The sequence below is a fragment of the Ictidomys tridecemlineatus genome, chromosome 8 (assembly GCF_052094955.1).
Source record: "Ictidomys tridecemlineatus isolate mIctTri1 chromosome 8, mIctTri1.hap1, whole genome shotgun sequence".
Classification (NCBI taxonomy): domain Eukaryota; kingdom Metazoa; phylum Chordata; class Mammalia; order Rodentia; family Sciuridae; genus Ictidomys; species Ictidomys tridecemlineatus.
The window spans coordinates 246,650-262,917 of record NC_135484.1 but is presented as its reverse complement, the minus strand read 5'-3'; the positions used below and the strand labels follow the sequence as shown (position 1 = coordinate 262,917).

Genomic DNA, 16,268 nt, shown 5'->3' with positions numbered 1-16,268 from the left:
ATCGAATGAAATGTTCAGGTTAATGTCTAACAGAGTAGATCATGCTAAAGACATAATCTCAGAGCTGGAAGACAAAATGCCAACCTTGAACATTCAGACAGTATTAAACAAAGAAAGAAACCAGACCAGAATATGCAAGAACTCTAGGACAGTAAGAGACCAAACTAAAAATCCCTGGAATTGAAGAGGATGATGAAACACAGACTAATGGCATGGATAACCTCTTTAGGGAAATAATAACAGAAAAAATTTAAACCTTGAGAATGAGATGGACCTCCAGATACAGGAAGCATTCAGAACCCCAAATAGTCACAATCAAAAAAGAACCACTCTGTGATACATTAAAACAAACCAAACAAGAACAGAATTTTAAAGGCCTCGAGAGAAAACATCAGAACACATTTAGAGGCAAGCCAGTCAGAATTATTTCTGATTTCTCAGTAAAAACTCTTAAAGTGGGGCTGAGGCTATAGCTCAGTGGCAGTGTGCTTGCCTAGCATGTGTGAGGCACTAGGTTTGATCCTTAGCACTGCATAAAAACTAAACAAATAAAGGCATGATATCCATCTACAACATTAAAAAAAATAATAATAAAAAAAAAACTTTAAAGTGAGGAGGGCTGGAATGCTGGGTTGAAGCTCTGAAAGAAAATAACTGTCAACCAACATTGCTACATCCAGCAAAGACATCCTTCAAAACTGAAGAGAAATAAAAATCTTCCAAGATAAACAGAAACTAAAAGAATTCCTTGCTACTAAGTCAGCACTAAAAAACTTATTTAAAGAAACACTTCAAACAGAATAAAAAAACCTCCAGAGCTCACAAATGACAAATCTTATCTAAAGGGTGGTTAAGCAAATGAGAAACAAAACCAAATTAAACATTAGATATGAATCAAATGATAGGTATTTATACACAGCTCTAATAAAAATGAATGTAAATTTCAACTCTCCAATTAAAAGACACGTTGGCAGAGGGATTAAAAAACAAGACCCAACTATATGTTGTTTTCAAGAGATGACCTTACAGGTAAAGACCACCAACGGCTGAAAGTAAAAGAATGGAAATTGATATACCATGCAAATGGAGCCCCAAACCAAGCTGGAGTAGCTACTCTCTGACAAAGCAGGCTTCAAGCCAAAATTCCTCAAAAGAGACAAAGAAGGTCACTCCATACTGGCAAAGGGAACAAAAAGATGTAACAATTGTTAATATTTATGCCACAAACATTGGTGCACCTAGTTACATAAAACAATATTCAAATTAAAGATTCAGACTCCAATACAATAATATTGGGTGGTTTCAACATACTTTTCTCACTGAAAGATAGGTCATCCAAACATAAACTCAATGAATAATCTTCAGACTTGAAAAAATATTATAAATCTGACTTAACAGAAGTTAAGTCATCTAAGTTAAGTCTATCTCTCTACTAATAAAATTAGTAATAAAAAGCCTTGCAACAAAGGAAAGTCCAGGACTGAATGGATTCTTAGCTAAATTCTATTAGACCTTTAAAAAAGAACAAATGCCAACATTCCTCAAATTATTCCATAGAATAGAAACTTCAAAATTCATTCAAGCAACATTTTCAAATTCATTCTGTGAAGCTGGTATCAAAAGCATATCAAAACCAGGTAAGAAAACCTCAAGGAAAATAAAAAAAAAAGAAAAACAACTATGAACCAATATCCCCAATGAAATTATGACGCAAAAATCCTGAATAAAATATTAGCAAATTATAATCAAGACTATATTAAGAAGATTGATCATCATAACCATTTGGTTTTAACCGAGAAATGCAAAGATGGTTTAACAAACACAAATCAATAAATTAATGCATCACATAAATACAATTAAGAACAAAAATCAATTATCTCAAAATCAGCCTCCACTCATGATAAAAACACTGAAACAACTAGGGACAGAAGAAACTCACCTCAACATCATAAAGCTATATATGACAAACCCAAAGCCAACAACACAGCAAATGAGATAAAACTAAAAGCATTTCCTTTAAAATCTGGAACAAGACAAGGATGTCCACTCCATCCATTCCTATTCAATATAGTATTAAAAATTCTAGCCAGAGCAATTAGGCAAGAGAAGGGGTGGAAAAAAAGGATAAAAATAGAAAAAGAAGCAGTTAAATCATCACTGTTTTCAGATGACATGATCTGATAATTAGAAGATCCAAAATGTTCCACCAGAAGACTGCTAGAGCAATATGCAAATTCAGCAAAGTAGCAGGTTACAAAATCAACCACTGAGCTACATCCCCAGCCCTTCTTGGTTTTTGAGATCAGGTCTCACTAAGTTGCTGAAGGTCTCACTAAATGGTGGAGTTTCGATCCTCCTGCCTTAGCCTCCCAAGTTACTGGGATCACAGACACACACCACTGCCAACTGACAATTCTGTTAACATTCTTGCCCTCCCTCTCCAACTCAAACTTCAACTCCACTGTCCCAGTTCATGTCCCCACAGGCCCTTGCATGCCCAGCTCGGCTCCAGCCTCTGGTGACACATGCCCAACACGCAGTCCCCAGAGTCCTCTCACTTTCCTGCATGAAGCTCTGAATGGCCCCAGCCCCAGGGCAGGCTCTGCTCTTCCGTGTGCCTGCAGCTCCATGAACCCTAGGCTTCCTCTCTACAAACTGAACCATGAAACATACTATTCAGAGTCGCCCACCTGCGGCTCCCAAACCTCCATGGAGTTTCTCCGCCCTGTTTTCTGAAACATCCCTGATTCCCTGAATGCTGCGTACATTCAGAAAGCCAGGCCAGGAGCCACGGCCCTGTGGCACCCACTTAGCCAAGACAGGTGCCATCGCTGCTTCTATGCCCCCTGCAGTTTTCACATTAAACTCATTTCTTCCTGGCAATTCAGACAAGTGGAGAGTTCAAACCTGGATATGGAATCCCATCCTAAGCAGGCTAAGGAAAGACAGTTTCCAGGAATGCAAGGTGGCTATTGGTGGCAGGACAGGAGAGGCACAAAGCCCCTACAAGCCAGAGACCACACCAGAGACAAGCTCCACCTCGTGAGGCCACAACACAAAGGTCTTATTTTCTTGTCCAAGTAAATTTTATTATTTTTGGCAATGAACTCCCATTCTTTTCAAAGTTTTTGCTTTCAGAAGGTTACTTAATTAATGTGATTGTTTAAAAATCTATAATAATCATGATACTTGATAAACTCCAACACATTTCACATACTGGGTCTTTCAAAAATTTGTCTTGCTGCAGATGGTGGCACATGCCTGTCAATCCAGTGACTTGGAAGGCTGAGGCAGGAGGGTTCCAGCCTCGGCAACTTAGCAAGACTCTTGTCTCAAACTTGAAAAAAAAAAAAGAAAGAAAGAAAGAAAAAGAAAATGAGCTGGCGCTCGATGGTAAAGCACCCCTGGCTTTGATCACAGTACCAAAAAAAAAAAAACCCCCAACAACAACAAAAAGTTTACCTTAAGACCCATTTTAGTGAACAAATTTTCATGCAGTAAAAAAATACATTACTTAAAGAAGAGGGTGGTCATCTCCCCCTGGGATTCACACCATAATTTCTAAGTAGTGCACATACATTCTCAAAACTGTGTTTATAATTTGTATTTAAATAATGAATGTGTCCATAACATACGTGTCAGAATATAAAACTAAAATTAAAAAATTTTAAAGATTTATGTAAAAGCAAACAAAAAAACCAGACTAATTATTAAGTTTGAGACTTTGTCATCGGCTCACCTAATCTGAACGGTCATCTTCTCTGGTTACACATCAACTTAAAAGTTCTGTAGCACTTCCAGGGCATTCTGTTTCTGTCAGTGTAGACCGGAAGCTCCCTGGCTAAAGCCTGATCCCAGTGGGCCAGGATCAGGAACTTCCGTCCTAGGCCACTACTCCACCACCAATCCACTCCCCACGCAGCCCATCTGTGGGAGCCTAGCCTGGAATGTCCAGTCTCCAGATCCACACTGTGCAGGCCCACACCCGTCTGGCCACAGGCTCAGGGTTGTGGGCTTCGCCTTGGGTAGAATTATGCCTATGTTCTAATTAGTTATGCATGACAGTAAAATGCGTTCTGACACATCATACATCATGGAGTATAATTTCTCATGCTTCTGGTTATATATGATGTGAATTATACTGGTTGTATAGTCATAATATACACTCGTTGATTCTAAAATGAGTTAAGAATTCTAGCACTACTTTTTAAATGAATATGACTTACATGTGAGTACAGAGATTTTGGGGAGGTCAGAAGCAGACCACTGTGAACTGTTTGTATCCTTGTTGTTTGCAATCTCGCCCCAACTGACGGCACTGGGAGAGTGATGACGAGGTACAGGTGACTTCTCCATGCCCTTGAGAAGAGACTAGAGTGCTGGAGCAAGGAAACAAAGGGGGCACCGGCACCTCAACTGGAAGGCCCTCCCCAGACACCAAACCCGTGGGTGTCTCACTTGGGATTTAAGTCTTCAAAACTGTGAGAAACGAAATGTTTGTGGTTTAAGCAACTCTGTCCACAGAAGTTTGTTGTGGCTACCCAAACTGACACACATCTATTGTTTCATTCCTCCAGTTTTATTTAACGATAATAAAAGAACGCACTTTTCTAAATGCCTCTTAAGTACATGTTTAGACAATTCTGATTGTGCTGATGTTTTAGGGTTTATTCAGGAAAGCACTACTCTGAGGGTTTGATTAATGTACTCCCCAAGTATTTTGGTTCTACCCACAGAACTTCAGGGTTCACCGACCAGAGCAGCACTAGGAGGGATCTTCACACCGAAGGGTCATAGGCATACCTTCTACACACAACATCCTTGAGAATCATTCAGAGGTGCTGCAGAAGGAATGAAACCCAGACCCTAGCCTCTTCCTCATTTCCCACAGCACCAGTACCTAGACCCTGAGCTAATGTTTCCACCAAACTGGGTTGCAGAGCCTCCTGTCTGTGAGACTGAGGAGCTGGGCAAGGTAGTCTGGCATCCTACTATGCCAGCAGTACTGCAACAGGAATAAGGCAATCTGGAGCAACAGAGCATCCACAGGTGGCAGAGCCACATCCTCAGTGCCTGTGGACTTCTGAATCAGGTTCTATTGTACAACTGGGTGGAGCAGAACTCAAGAGTTAGGAACTCAAACTCACAGCTCTCTGTCCTCCTGGGAACCACTACAAGATGCAGAGCTCTTGATGACTTCTTTTCTACCAGCAAAACAAGATGAGACTCATTCACCTCAAAAGAATGACATCAGAACTAACCACAGAAGACCTCAGAAACATCACAAACTTGCCCACCTCATGCAGGGACTCACGGTGTCCTGGGGTGTGTGTGGCTGGTAGATCCCATTCAAGGATGTGGGTACACTCCTGCCCTTCTGCAATCCCTGAGCCTGCTGTCCTACCAGCTCACATGAGCCAGGAACCAGCATATCTGCAAGAGCACAAGGCTCCTTCAGTGTCTCAACTCTGCATCCCAGACAAAACAGCACAATGAATGAGAACTGCTGAGTGCCATAAAACTTGATTTCAGGCACTGAAACGTTCATTTAATGTAATTTTCACATCATGATGTATCATTCTTCTTTTGACTTCTCCCTTACCATTTAAAAATGTATGGTGTGGGCAGGTTCTACTTCATGCTTTCTCTGTCAGGGCCTAAATGTGGATGCAGCACTTAAAGGAAAAAAGCCCCTATCAGAAATGACCCCAAGCTCCTGGTGTCAGGCTGAGAAAGACCTGTGGGGCTCTGTGTATCACATCCACAACCAATAGGACTAAAGGCAGAACAAGGCCGGAATCACTGTTCACTTGATGTATTTATTTCAACAAATTACCTATTTGCTGGTAAATAGCAAAATGTTTTTCAACAGCATGCAATGACAGGAAACTCCTCGCATCCATGGTCCTTTGGTCTCCTGCAAATCCTACACCTCAGTGAGCTCAGCACAGCCCCCACGCCCCATGCATCTCAGAGCATGATCTTCTCTGATTCTCCTCACCCATCTTCCTATCTGATGGGCAGGTGGCCAAGAGTCCTGGGAAGTGTTCCCCTGTGCCCTCCCCACTCCAGTAGGTTCCAGTGGGGTGGCCACCCAAGTCACACCCTTTCTCCATCGCCCCTCCCCTTTGGGCAAGTGAGACAGTGTGGCAGTCCCCCATCTACATCACAGGGTTGCTTTGGGGGCACTCTGCATCCTACCAGTCTTTGGGCAGCAGAACCTGACTCAGTGGTTGCAACACAGTACCCCTCCTAACCAGTGGAGAAAGACTTGATTGTATCTCAAGCCTGGACTCGGGACCTGTCACTGAAAGGTTGCATTCCACACATCTCCATTTTCTTTCTTGGTTTCTTTCTTTTTCTTCTCTCTTTCTTTCTCTCTCTTTAATTGATTTAGCCCCCAGGATGTTCCCCCAGATTTCAGCAAACACATCACTGCCCCTCACTGGAAGCAGCCCTCGGACTGGGTGGCATGCCTTCGTTCTCCCACTGGGCCCCCTGAAGTCAAAATGGCCCCTCCCCCACAGGGCCACCTGAAGTCAAAATGGCCCCTCTCCCACATTAGTTCTCCCACTGGGCCCCCTGAAGTCAAGACGGACCTCCTCCTAGGCTTGGAAAGCCATCTCCTTTTCACAACCCAGCTGGGAGAGCCAACTCCACTGCTTAGCAAACAACTCTCTGAGATAAATCCTCCCCAGGAGCCCTCTGTCCCACAGGGGACTCACAGGGGTCATGGCCCAGTGTCTGTATCACTGAAAACACTGTTCACAATCACTTTTTTCAGACATTATTTGAAAACAGGGACAAAATATAAAGGTAAGGTCCAAGATCCACCTCTAGTTTTAAAAGGCCAAGGACACATCACCCAGGCCACCACAGATGCCCACGTGGCAAGGCAAGGATGTGAGACCAGGCAGTAAATAGATCCCAACTCTCCCACCCACTATCTTGGAAAGCCCCAGGTATCACCCGCACCCACATCCTCAGCTCGCAGTTGCAGCTGTGCAGACCCACACCTCCCCTGGCTTTGCTTTATGATACCTGGTCTCAAAATCCGGATGGCCTCGAAGTGCTCACGGCTTCTCTCACATGAAGGTGCTGAAATTAGAAGAGGCAGCCTCCAGATAGGAACCACAGGACATAGGCAGAATGTGGTGCTCAGCCAACACGGATGTGCTGCCACAGGGCACATGTTCTTCTCCCTCCCTTGACACCATCAACACCAGAGCCCTAACTGGCTTTCCAACCTAGGAGCCCACCAAGCAATCCCCCAATCATTCCAGTTATCCACACTCACATGTGCCAAGGGGCTCCTGGCTTCACCAAGTTAACAGACCTGCAGCACTTCCGTGCAACGGAGTGGGTGTCTCCAGAGGGAGGAAGCGCACTCTCTTCTGACTTTCTGGGATCCCAGGGCCAGTGCCACACCCCGCAATCAGCTCTTCCAAGGGTACTGCTGGGAACCCCACAGGGAAGGTCAGGGAACATTTGCAAAGGCAGCTTCATGCAGCACTACATGCAATTAAACAGCCACATGACTGGACCAGATGGACACCGCCCATCTCAGGAACTGCTGGTGTACCTTTCAATTGCAGAGGATAATGTTTGTTGGCAGTGTACTGGGTACTGAAAATAACCAGGAGCCAAACATGGGCCCCTTCCTTCCAAGAGGTCACAGTCTGGCAGAGGAAGGCATTTGGTTCACTGTCTTGACCTAGGATCCCACAGAGCAACCAGCCCAGGACATGCTCCAGACCCACCTTGTGGGAGGTGTGTGTGTGGAGGGGGGCAGCACGCACCCTCAGAGCAAGAGCTGCACTTAACAGAGAAGTAGAAAGACAGCACAGGCTCAGCACAGGAAACCCCAGAGGTGCAGAGATCGGGTGCCTACTTGAGTGGCATCGAGGGGTTTTTAACTTCTGCCTTGGTGGTTCTGTGCAAGGGGGAGCAGGATTTTCACTAGAAGGAACTGAAGGAGAAATGAAGGAGAGAGGGAATATATACCCATGTCGCAGAGCTGGCCTGATGACCAGAGAGGCCCAGGAGTGGAAGCAACGCTGGAGGAGAACACCATCCTAAGCTGAAGACACTAGGGTTTTCCAGCCAGGAGGCAGAACCAGCAGAAGAGACGAGGGTAGGATGAACACAGAGGACAGTCGCGCGAGGGACCAAGCCCCAGGACCTTGAAGAGAGGCCCCGAGGGCTGAGCGCAGCCCTGTCACTTTGGAGAGAATAGTAGAGATGACATATTTTAAGAGATCTTCCAAATCATTCCTAGAATCTTTACAGCCCAAATTATCAGAGTGTGAAAGCTTCAAATGTGTGTGAATCATGGGAGATACAAAGATTGTTAGAAACCTGAAGCTCACAGATGGCAGTTTCAACTCACCTAACAGAGATCCCAACAACAAAGGTTCAAGAGTTCGGTGCAAGCTGGGAGAATGCCTGGCTCAGAGGGCTACAAACTGTCGCAGCAAAGTTGGTGTCAGGTGACTGCTGAGCACCCAGGGCCCTAGGTGAAGGCCTGCAGAACCACCACTGGTGATGCGCCAGCCTGGACAGGTCAGCACACAGCTCCCTGCTTCTCCATGCTCCTCTCTGCCCTCAGAGTACCCAGGGCTGGAGGGACTCTGCTCCACACCCACAAGCAGTGGGGACTGCCTGGGTTCCAGTGCTCGCCCTGGGACCACCTTGCAGAAGCAGCCCATGCCCACAAGCCACTTTTCACCAGGGCACAGCTTGGACTTCGTGAAAGGATTTCTCTGAACATCAACTAATGTTTTTTTCTTTTAATTCCCCAATCAAAATATGACCAAGAACTTCTTAAGGAGTGGCCATGCAAAGGTGGCTAGCCTCTTGGAGACCCCAGCTCACCGAGCTCTCAGTGTGAAAAAAAGATGCAGAAGTTTTCAGCTTGGGGAGTCTTCCACTTGACAAGAAATGGGAGACAAAGCTGCAGGGGGTGGGGGCATTCTTGTACAGAGACCCACAGAGACGACAGGAGGGCAGAGAAAGCTGGAGTTCTGCTGGTCCTCCAGGGGCCACAGGGAATTTTAGATGGCCACTGAACCCCAGGCCAGGCACAGGCTCAAGAGGCATCCCAGAGTGTGGACGCCAGGGCTGGCCCCAGTGAGGCTATATCTAAACCACCACAGACCTGTTTTATAGAGGAATTTATTCTGACCAAACATCAGATTGCTACAAAGCACTGTGGGGTGGACAAGGTGGCTATCACCCCCTTTTAAATTCTGAGACAGCAGGTAGCCCACTTGAGTTAGAAGTTACAAAGTGAACCAGCACTCATGGCTCCTCCCACTTCACAAAGACAGGACCCAGGAAGTGAGCATTAAACACCAGTGTCCACAGCATTTATGTCAGGGCACACTAAGACACTGCCCAGCCAGGGGACCTGAGCCAGCCACTCCTTGGCCCTGGCAGAGCTCTCCTCAGGGGCCAAGACCCAAGTTCCTGTCCTCCAGGCATCTGAAGAAGGGAATTCTTGCTGCCTGTTCTTATAACTCTGTACTTAAGTAACTTACTTAATTTGAGTAAAGACAATTACTCAAACTCTAAAACACTGGCGTGTGCACATGCTTGTTTTCACATAGGCTGTTATCCACCATGTGACCCGACTAAAGGGTGAAACACAGCATATCCCCAGAATTATGAGCTAGAAGCCCATGAGGCCAGTTACACTGGCAACCTGCAGACCAGAAGATGTGGGCTGACCTTCCAAGGGAAGCTCGTGTTCCTCCTCAGGCCCAACAGCAGTGCCCCAGCATTCGCAGGACTGTCCTTCATACAGCATGGAAAAAGCCATGTTCTGTTCTCTGCTAAATGGAAGTACTCCTTTCTCTTTCTTTCTCCTGATTCTCCTTATATAATTACTGCAGCTCAGGACTTGTATTTCTTGATTTCCTATCTTGGGTATTTCTACATGTGTAAACAAATGGGTGAATAATCGTCCTTCAGCACCTGCAGGGGACTGGCCCCAGTGCTCCCCAGAAACCAAGCCTGTGGATGGTCAAGTCCACGCATGAGATTATGTATCATTGTGTATGTTCTGCTTCCATGTTCCTACCCCTGTGTGCTTTCAATCATTTCTGGATCATATATAACATCTAACACAGTATAAATGTTATAAAAATAGTTGCTGCACTGCATTGTTTAATGCAGTGAGTAGTGACAAGGAAAAGTGTGCACATGTTCAGTCCACACATATGCACACACATGCAGCATGCACATGGAGGTACAGAACAGGTGCTACTTCCCCACAGTAATGCTAACCAAGAGTCCAGTAAGCTCTTCTCCAAAACAATGAGACCATCGGGCCAGGGCCGAGAACCCATGGGTTCCTCGGACCTGGAACTCAGCAGCACCATCAGCATCTGGCCTGGGGCCCACCTCAGAGCCACACAGCAGGAAGACAAGCTACTGCCTGAGAAGAGCCCTCGGCACATACAATTTCTAATTCTGTCAATGGAATACCACTGCAGTGGAAAGAGATGGAAGCACACAGTCTCTGGTCACAGAGTGGCCATCTCAAGACCGGGGCACCTGGCTGGTGGGGTCTGTACCTGCAGGTCCACAAGCTGTGCGGTTGATTTTCCCTGGAGGCACAAGGCCTGGGCAACAAATGCATGCAGATCCTCCAGGCAGAGTGTGTCCACCTGAAAGCAACAGAAAAGGTCTGCATTAGGTCACAAGAAAAATCCAAGGCTTCTGTAGTTGACCTGAGTCACTGAACATGGGCATGCCACGTACACACAGAAACACAAGCAGGAACACATGTGGGCACACAACGCTTCTTAAGCTGGGGAAGCAATAAGGCCTGCCTGTGGGAAAGCACACACACAACCCTCGGCTCAAAGCCCTCTGGTGTCCTCAGCTGTGCACATGACTCAGGTTAAGCTGGACAGGGGAACCTGGATTTCCAGTAAGGTCTGACTCCTCTCTAGCCAGGAAGAAAGGCTCAGATTGTCTGGGAGTGATCAGGAGGTGCCAACCAAGTCGAGTCTTAGAACAATATGGCGAGCACTTTGGGCACACACAGCAGACCACACAGGCTCTCCAGACAGCACCCACAGCTACGCAGAGTTGGGGTGGCAGGAGGGGCACATCCACCTCCGACAACCTGAATGGAGCTGTGTTCTTGCCAGAGTCCCACAGCATGAACCCTCTCATTTTTTGTGGATTCAAAAGGGCTGACAGAAATACAGAGAAGAGACAGAGAAACAAGGGAAAGAGACAGAGTGGGAAAGCTGAGTCTCAAGTGAGCTGTGGTGATGAAGAAGCCGGAAGAGCAGAGACAGACTGTGCCTCTGCCTCTCTCCTACCTCGCACACACCTGAGACTGCCACTGTCCTCGTGGCCACTGCACTACCCAGTTACCCCCGACTCCACTACTACACAAGAACGCAAGGGCTTTTTCCAGATGGACAGCAGCACAATGTGGCAAGTGCAGGCTAGGGGGAAGAAGCACAACAGTGAACTTAGGAGTCCTGGGTCCCCGATCCCTTCTGAGTAATAAATGCTGGCATGTCCACTCCCAGCAAAGGGGCCCACTGTAACTTTGAGAGGCCATCTATTAGGGAATCCTGCTGACCCCGGCCATGAGACACCACTGGAAAGACACCAACCACATGGAGCTTCGAGTATGTGCCACCCCACTCAGGCAGATAGGCTCTCACCAAGATCGGGCATGTTCCATGTTTACTCCAAAGTGCTGTCACCTTTACACTAAGGACAGTAATGTAAATTATTTCAGGAAATCAGCTGCATATGTACAGTATTCATGACCAGGAAAAAGGATATCAATCTTAGAAGCAAGACCAAGCATGAACTCCCATATCTCTGCTCAGACTGAGGCTGGCTGCAATCCCCCCTCTCGCCATTGTTGCTCCGACAGGCTCTTCTTCACCACCAACCTATCTGAGAAGGGCACTCCTCTGTAACGCATGGAGACTCCTCAGAGGCTGCGCTGGGAAGTCCGACCTCCTGTTGTCGGCAGTGGTTTTCATTAGCGCACCTTATGCAGTAGCTGCTCCACTGCAAACCGCTCATCTGCCACCTCCTCATGAGTCCTGGAGTCTGTCATTGCTGTTAACTTGAAGGTTTGCCCAAACAAGAAGACTGAGCTCCTCTACAGCTTCCATGCACTGTACAGCATGCAGTTTCATCCCACACTGCATAGCAAAACACCAAACTGAAGTGTAACTACACAAAACTAATATTTTCACAAATGTACCTTTGTGGCTTCCTATTCTGAGAATCATCATCCCTATAACTGGAAGCACAGCACCTTTCCACCCTCAAGGACACCCTGTGGAAAGTTCCTCTGTGACCAAACTGACATATCCACTTGCGCCAAGAGAGGTCATGGTCAGGACAGGGTGGAATCCTCGTCTCCCTGCTGCCTTGCTCCAAGTCTCTATGAAGTGGACATGAGGCTAAGCTCTGGGATGCTGGGCTCTTCCTGCCTGCACAATGAAGGGGAGCACAGGAGAGCTGTCGCATGAGCAGAGATGGATCACAAAGCCATCTCCACTGTGGGAAAAGGCGCTCAACGTGCCCACCCCAAGAGTGCTGATGCATGCCACTCCACTGCACACAGCACTGCCAGCAAGGGACTCATGTTATGGGGGAGAAAAGTCCACTCTCTGAGTATCCACTGCTTCCCAGTTTTCACTACGTCTCAAATTCAACCATAGACGTATGAAGATAAATGAAAAATGGATGAAAAAAAGGAACCAATGATATACTGATGGACAGTTAACGTGCATACCAAAGAAATTTTAACACTTAAATATTACAAAATTCCTGTCATCCATATAAATTTATGCTTTTTATCTTGTACAAAGAAGTATTCTACTCAATCCAGTAACAAAAACTAAAGTTTCTACTAGTATATGCTATAAAACCAGTAACAGAAGATCTGTCTAAACACATCCTGTTTTTACAAAATGGTAGCTACAGAATGGGCAGAGAACACTTAAAAAAGAAAGCCGGTGTACAGGTACAATTCCACAATAGGGGAGTTTTCAAAGGTAACCAACAACTGAATGACATCTCACTCTACACAACGAGAAGCTGAACAATACATGCCAGAGCAGACCCACCCCAGGGGGAGGGCAACAGGGAGATGGGGCCTGACGTTCACAGGGCTAGTGACTGTCCTGACGGCTGTAGAAGAGACACACACCACAAGCAGGAATGATGTTTCTGAAGACAAGTGTGGGAAGGAAACACCTTTAACAAGTGTCCAACATGATCACAAATATGGGAAAAAAAAACAACAAAGAAATGCCTTTTAATTGGCTTTTATGATTTTCTTACATAAACTAAGTGTAAGACTACTGAAAAACAAACAGACCAACTTGCTGAGTGGCACTAACATGAAGGATCTGGCACTGCAATTCTTACGGCGCAGTCCATAGCCAGGGCCACATGAGCTCCTTAAGGCAGGAGAACATCAGTGACAAGAACAGCGAGGACATCAGTGGCCATCATACAGGGCACGACTGCAAAACGCTTCACGTACTCTAGAATATGGCTTCCAATAACCCCAGAAGGCAGCTATTGCTATTATCTCGTTTGCAGACTGGAAAAGGAAGTTATATACTCAGTAAACATTTTTGGATAAAGGAATGGACATGACCTGAGGAAGCTGCAGGGACTGCCCAAAGGCAGAGCCACCAAGGGAGAAGCCAGCCACTTTCACCCACCACTCTATGGGACCCAGGAGCAGAAGCCACCCACTAATCCCAGGAGGACCAAGGGCAGGGATGACAGTCTGAGACAGTGAAACCAAAGCACCTCACCTTTCCAAAGCTTCTGACTAACATGTACCATAACTCCTGAGTTTAGAGCAAAGACAGCCCTTGGTCACATCTGAGCACAAAGCCTTTTTATTTATTTATTTTTTTTAGATGTTGATAGACCTTTATTTTATTCATTTACTTATATGTGGAGCTGAGAATTGAACCCAGTGCCTCATACAGACTAGGCAAAAACTCTTATCACTGAGCACAACCCCAGCCCTCACAGAGCCTTCTTCTTCTATGAGCAACTCGAAAGACTAACAGTGTTCCATGGAAGAGACACTGGGAAAAGATACCCCAGGGACAGTCATAGCACCCCAGGAAAAATGGGCCAGAATGAAGATCAGCTTCAGACACAGTAACAAAACTTAGTGTTACCTGGACAAAGAGGTAGATCAAGAGGCAGCACAGAGCTCTCAATGGGCTTTCGACAGCCAGCAGCTCGTCTCTTGAAGAGGAGAGGTTGAAACAGGCTAGGAGTGCATCCAAACGCCGGGCCTGCGCTGCTGGCTCTTGGTTTAGCCACAGTGATTTCAGACTGGGTGTTCCCCCTAATTAAAAAAAAAAAAAAAAAAAGCCTTCTTACTCTTTTTATTTGCAGCACCAAACTACTAACAAGCTTCCTCTGGAAACTCAGCAAGTGCAAACATCTCTTCCTTCATTCTATACTTGAGGCCTCAAACCTTAAAAGAAACTGGAACATAAATATGAACACAGCTTCCCAATTTTAAAAGAGAACAACACCTGAAGGGTCAGTACACACATTTCACTGAAAATCTTCTTCTGTGGGAAGCTGGGACTCTAGCTCCCACTGTTGGAAATGCTTCTGAAAACAGACTGCACTGGGCAATTCCAGGGTGTGACAAGGGGCGCCACCCTGTGGTGGCACACCTCTGGGTGTGCTGTGAGGGGTGCAAGAGAACCGGCTGCAGGACCATTGGATGTGTTTTCCTGGGATCTGTGGGGACGTTCTGCTCAGGGGAGGCATGCCAGGGATTCTACAAGCCAGGATGTGGGCATCTCAACCTCACGCTTTAGAAAGCACTGCCCTGAACTTCAGAAAAATTCCTAAAAAACTGATTTTTAGTGTTCCATTTCTGTACTTTACACATACATTTCTTTAAAAGTCAAAAGAAAAACCCTTCATCTACTTAAGGAAAAGCAGCAGTGAATGTGGGAAGACACAGCAGACACGGGCAGCTCCACCCTGAGCAAACGAGAAGGTGCCGCCATGAGACTGGTGGAGGGTAAAACCTCTCCATGATGCTCAGCAGCTTTGACATCCTGTCAGGCCGCTGCTACACAACATATGCCAAAAGCACAGGGACAGCTGGGGTAAGAGTTCCCATGTGTTGGGCTGGGATTGTGGCTCAGCGGTAGAGGGCTCGCCTTGCACAGGTGGGACCCGGGTTCGATCCTCAGCACCACATAAAAATAAAGGCATTGTGTGTGTCCATCTATACCTAAAAAAATAAATACTCTTAAAAATATATATAAATTTAATTTTAAAATTTATATCCCCCTAAAAATGAAAATAAAATTTGAAAAAATGCCTAATAGGCTATGGATAGGTGGTTGTAGACAAGTTCTTAAATGTCCAGACAAGGAAATATGTGTTTACCAAGAAACAAGAAAGGCTAACCAAAAGGCACCAGAACCCAGGGTCTCAGAAGGAAGTCTTCACTCTCTTTTGTCCCTTGAACCATCCAGTGTTCTCAGGGGTACTTCTCCCACCGTCAGAAGTGAGGCACTCACATGTGCTAGGTGAGTGCTCTACCACTGAGCCACAACCCCAGCCCCAAGGTCACCTCAAGGACAGGAAACTCAGGCAGTGCTCAGTTGAGGGCAGCACTGCTGTCTGCCTGGCTTGGCCACGAGCAGAACAGGAGGCAGCAAAGCACCCTGCAAGCTCTCCTGATGGGGAAGGAAAGGTCAGTCTGCAGGATCCCACAACTGCTACCCAATATCACAACACCAAGAACACCTGTGATGGGGAACAGGCACTCTGCCTGCCCCTCTAGTTCAAAAATCACTACACAATATTCGTCATGCCTATTAAAAAGCATTAAAATGTTAAAATCTTATCTTTTTTACTGATTGTTATCAACATAACTATAAACAAAGAGCCACAGAAGTTCCCAGTCCTATTTTTAGCTTTCTAGCTATGGAACACACACGTGTCTGAGCCGAGGCCTTTGGGGACAGCAGAGGCAGCAGGCCATGGTCCATGGCACTGCACACACCATCTGCAGCTCCAGATGCCAGGCAGAATGCTTTCAAGACCACCAAAAGGAATTTTTCCAATACTCACCTGATTTCTAGAGTTTATATACAGCAGACTTTAAAATTAACACATGATATGTTGAACAGCCAAACATTCTAATTTGAATCATGAAGAAAACTGTAATAAGCCATTTCCATGTAACTTTTGGAAAGATACCATAAGAT

The 16,268-nt window shown here is 46.0% G+C and overlaps 1 protein-coding gene across 6 annotated transcripts in view; it reads right to left on the bottom strand.

Annotated features, from left to right (window-relative positions):
• Positions 1-16,268, bottom strand: part of Fam120b (family with sequence similarity 120 member B) — a 66,820-nt gene that overhangs the window by 16,061 nt on the left and 34,491 nt on the right. For 4 of the 6 annotated variants that reach the window (XM_021721481.3, XM_040283627.2, XM_005342495.5 and 1 more), the window contains exons 5-6: positions 14,199-14,371; positions 10,578-10,670 (exon numbers count right to left, since the gene is read on the bottom strand). In XM_021721481.3, the coding sequence (XP_021577156.1) occupies positions 10,578-10,670; positions 14,199-14,371 (266 nt within the window). Of the gene's footprint in view, positions 1-10,577; positions 10,671-14,198; positions 14,372-16,268 lie in introns of those variants that run through there. The other 2 variants (XM_021721482.3, XR_013424646.1) reach the window with 2 other exon arrangements.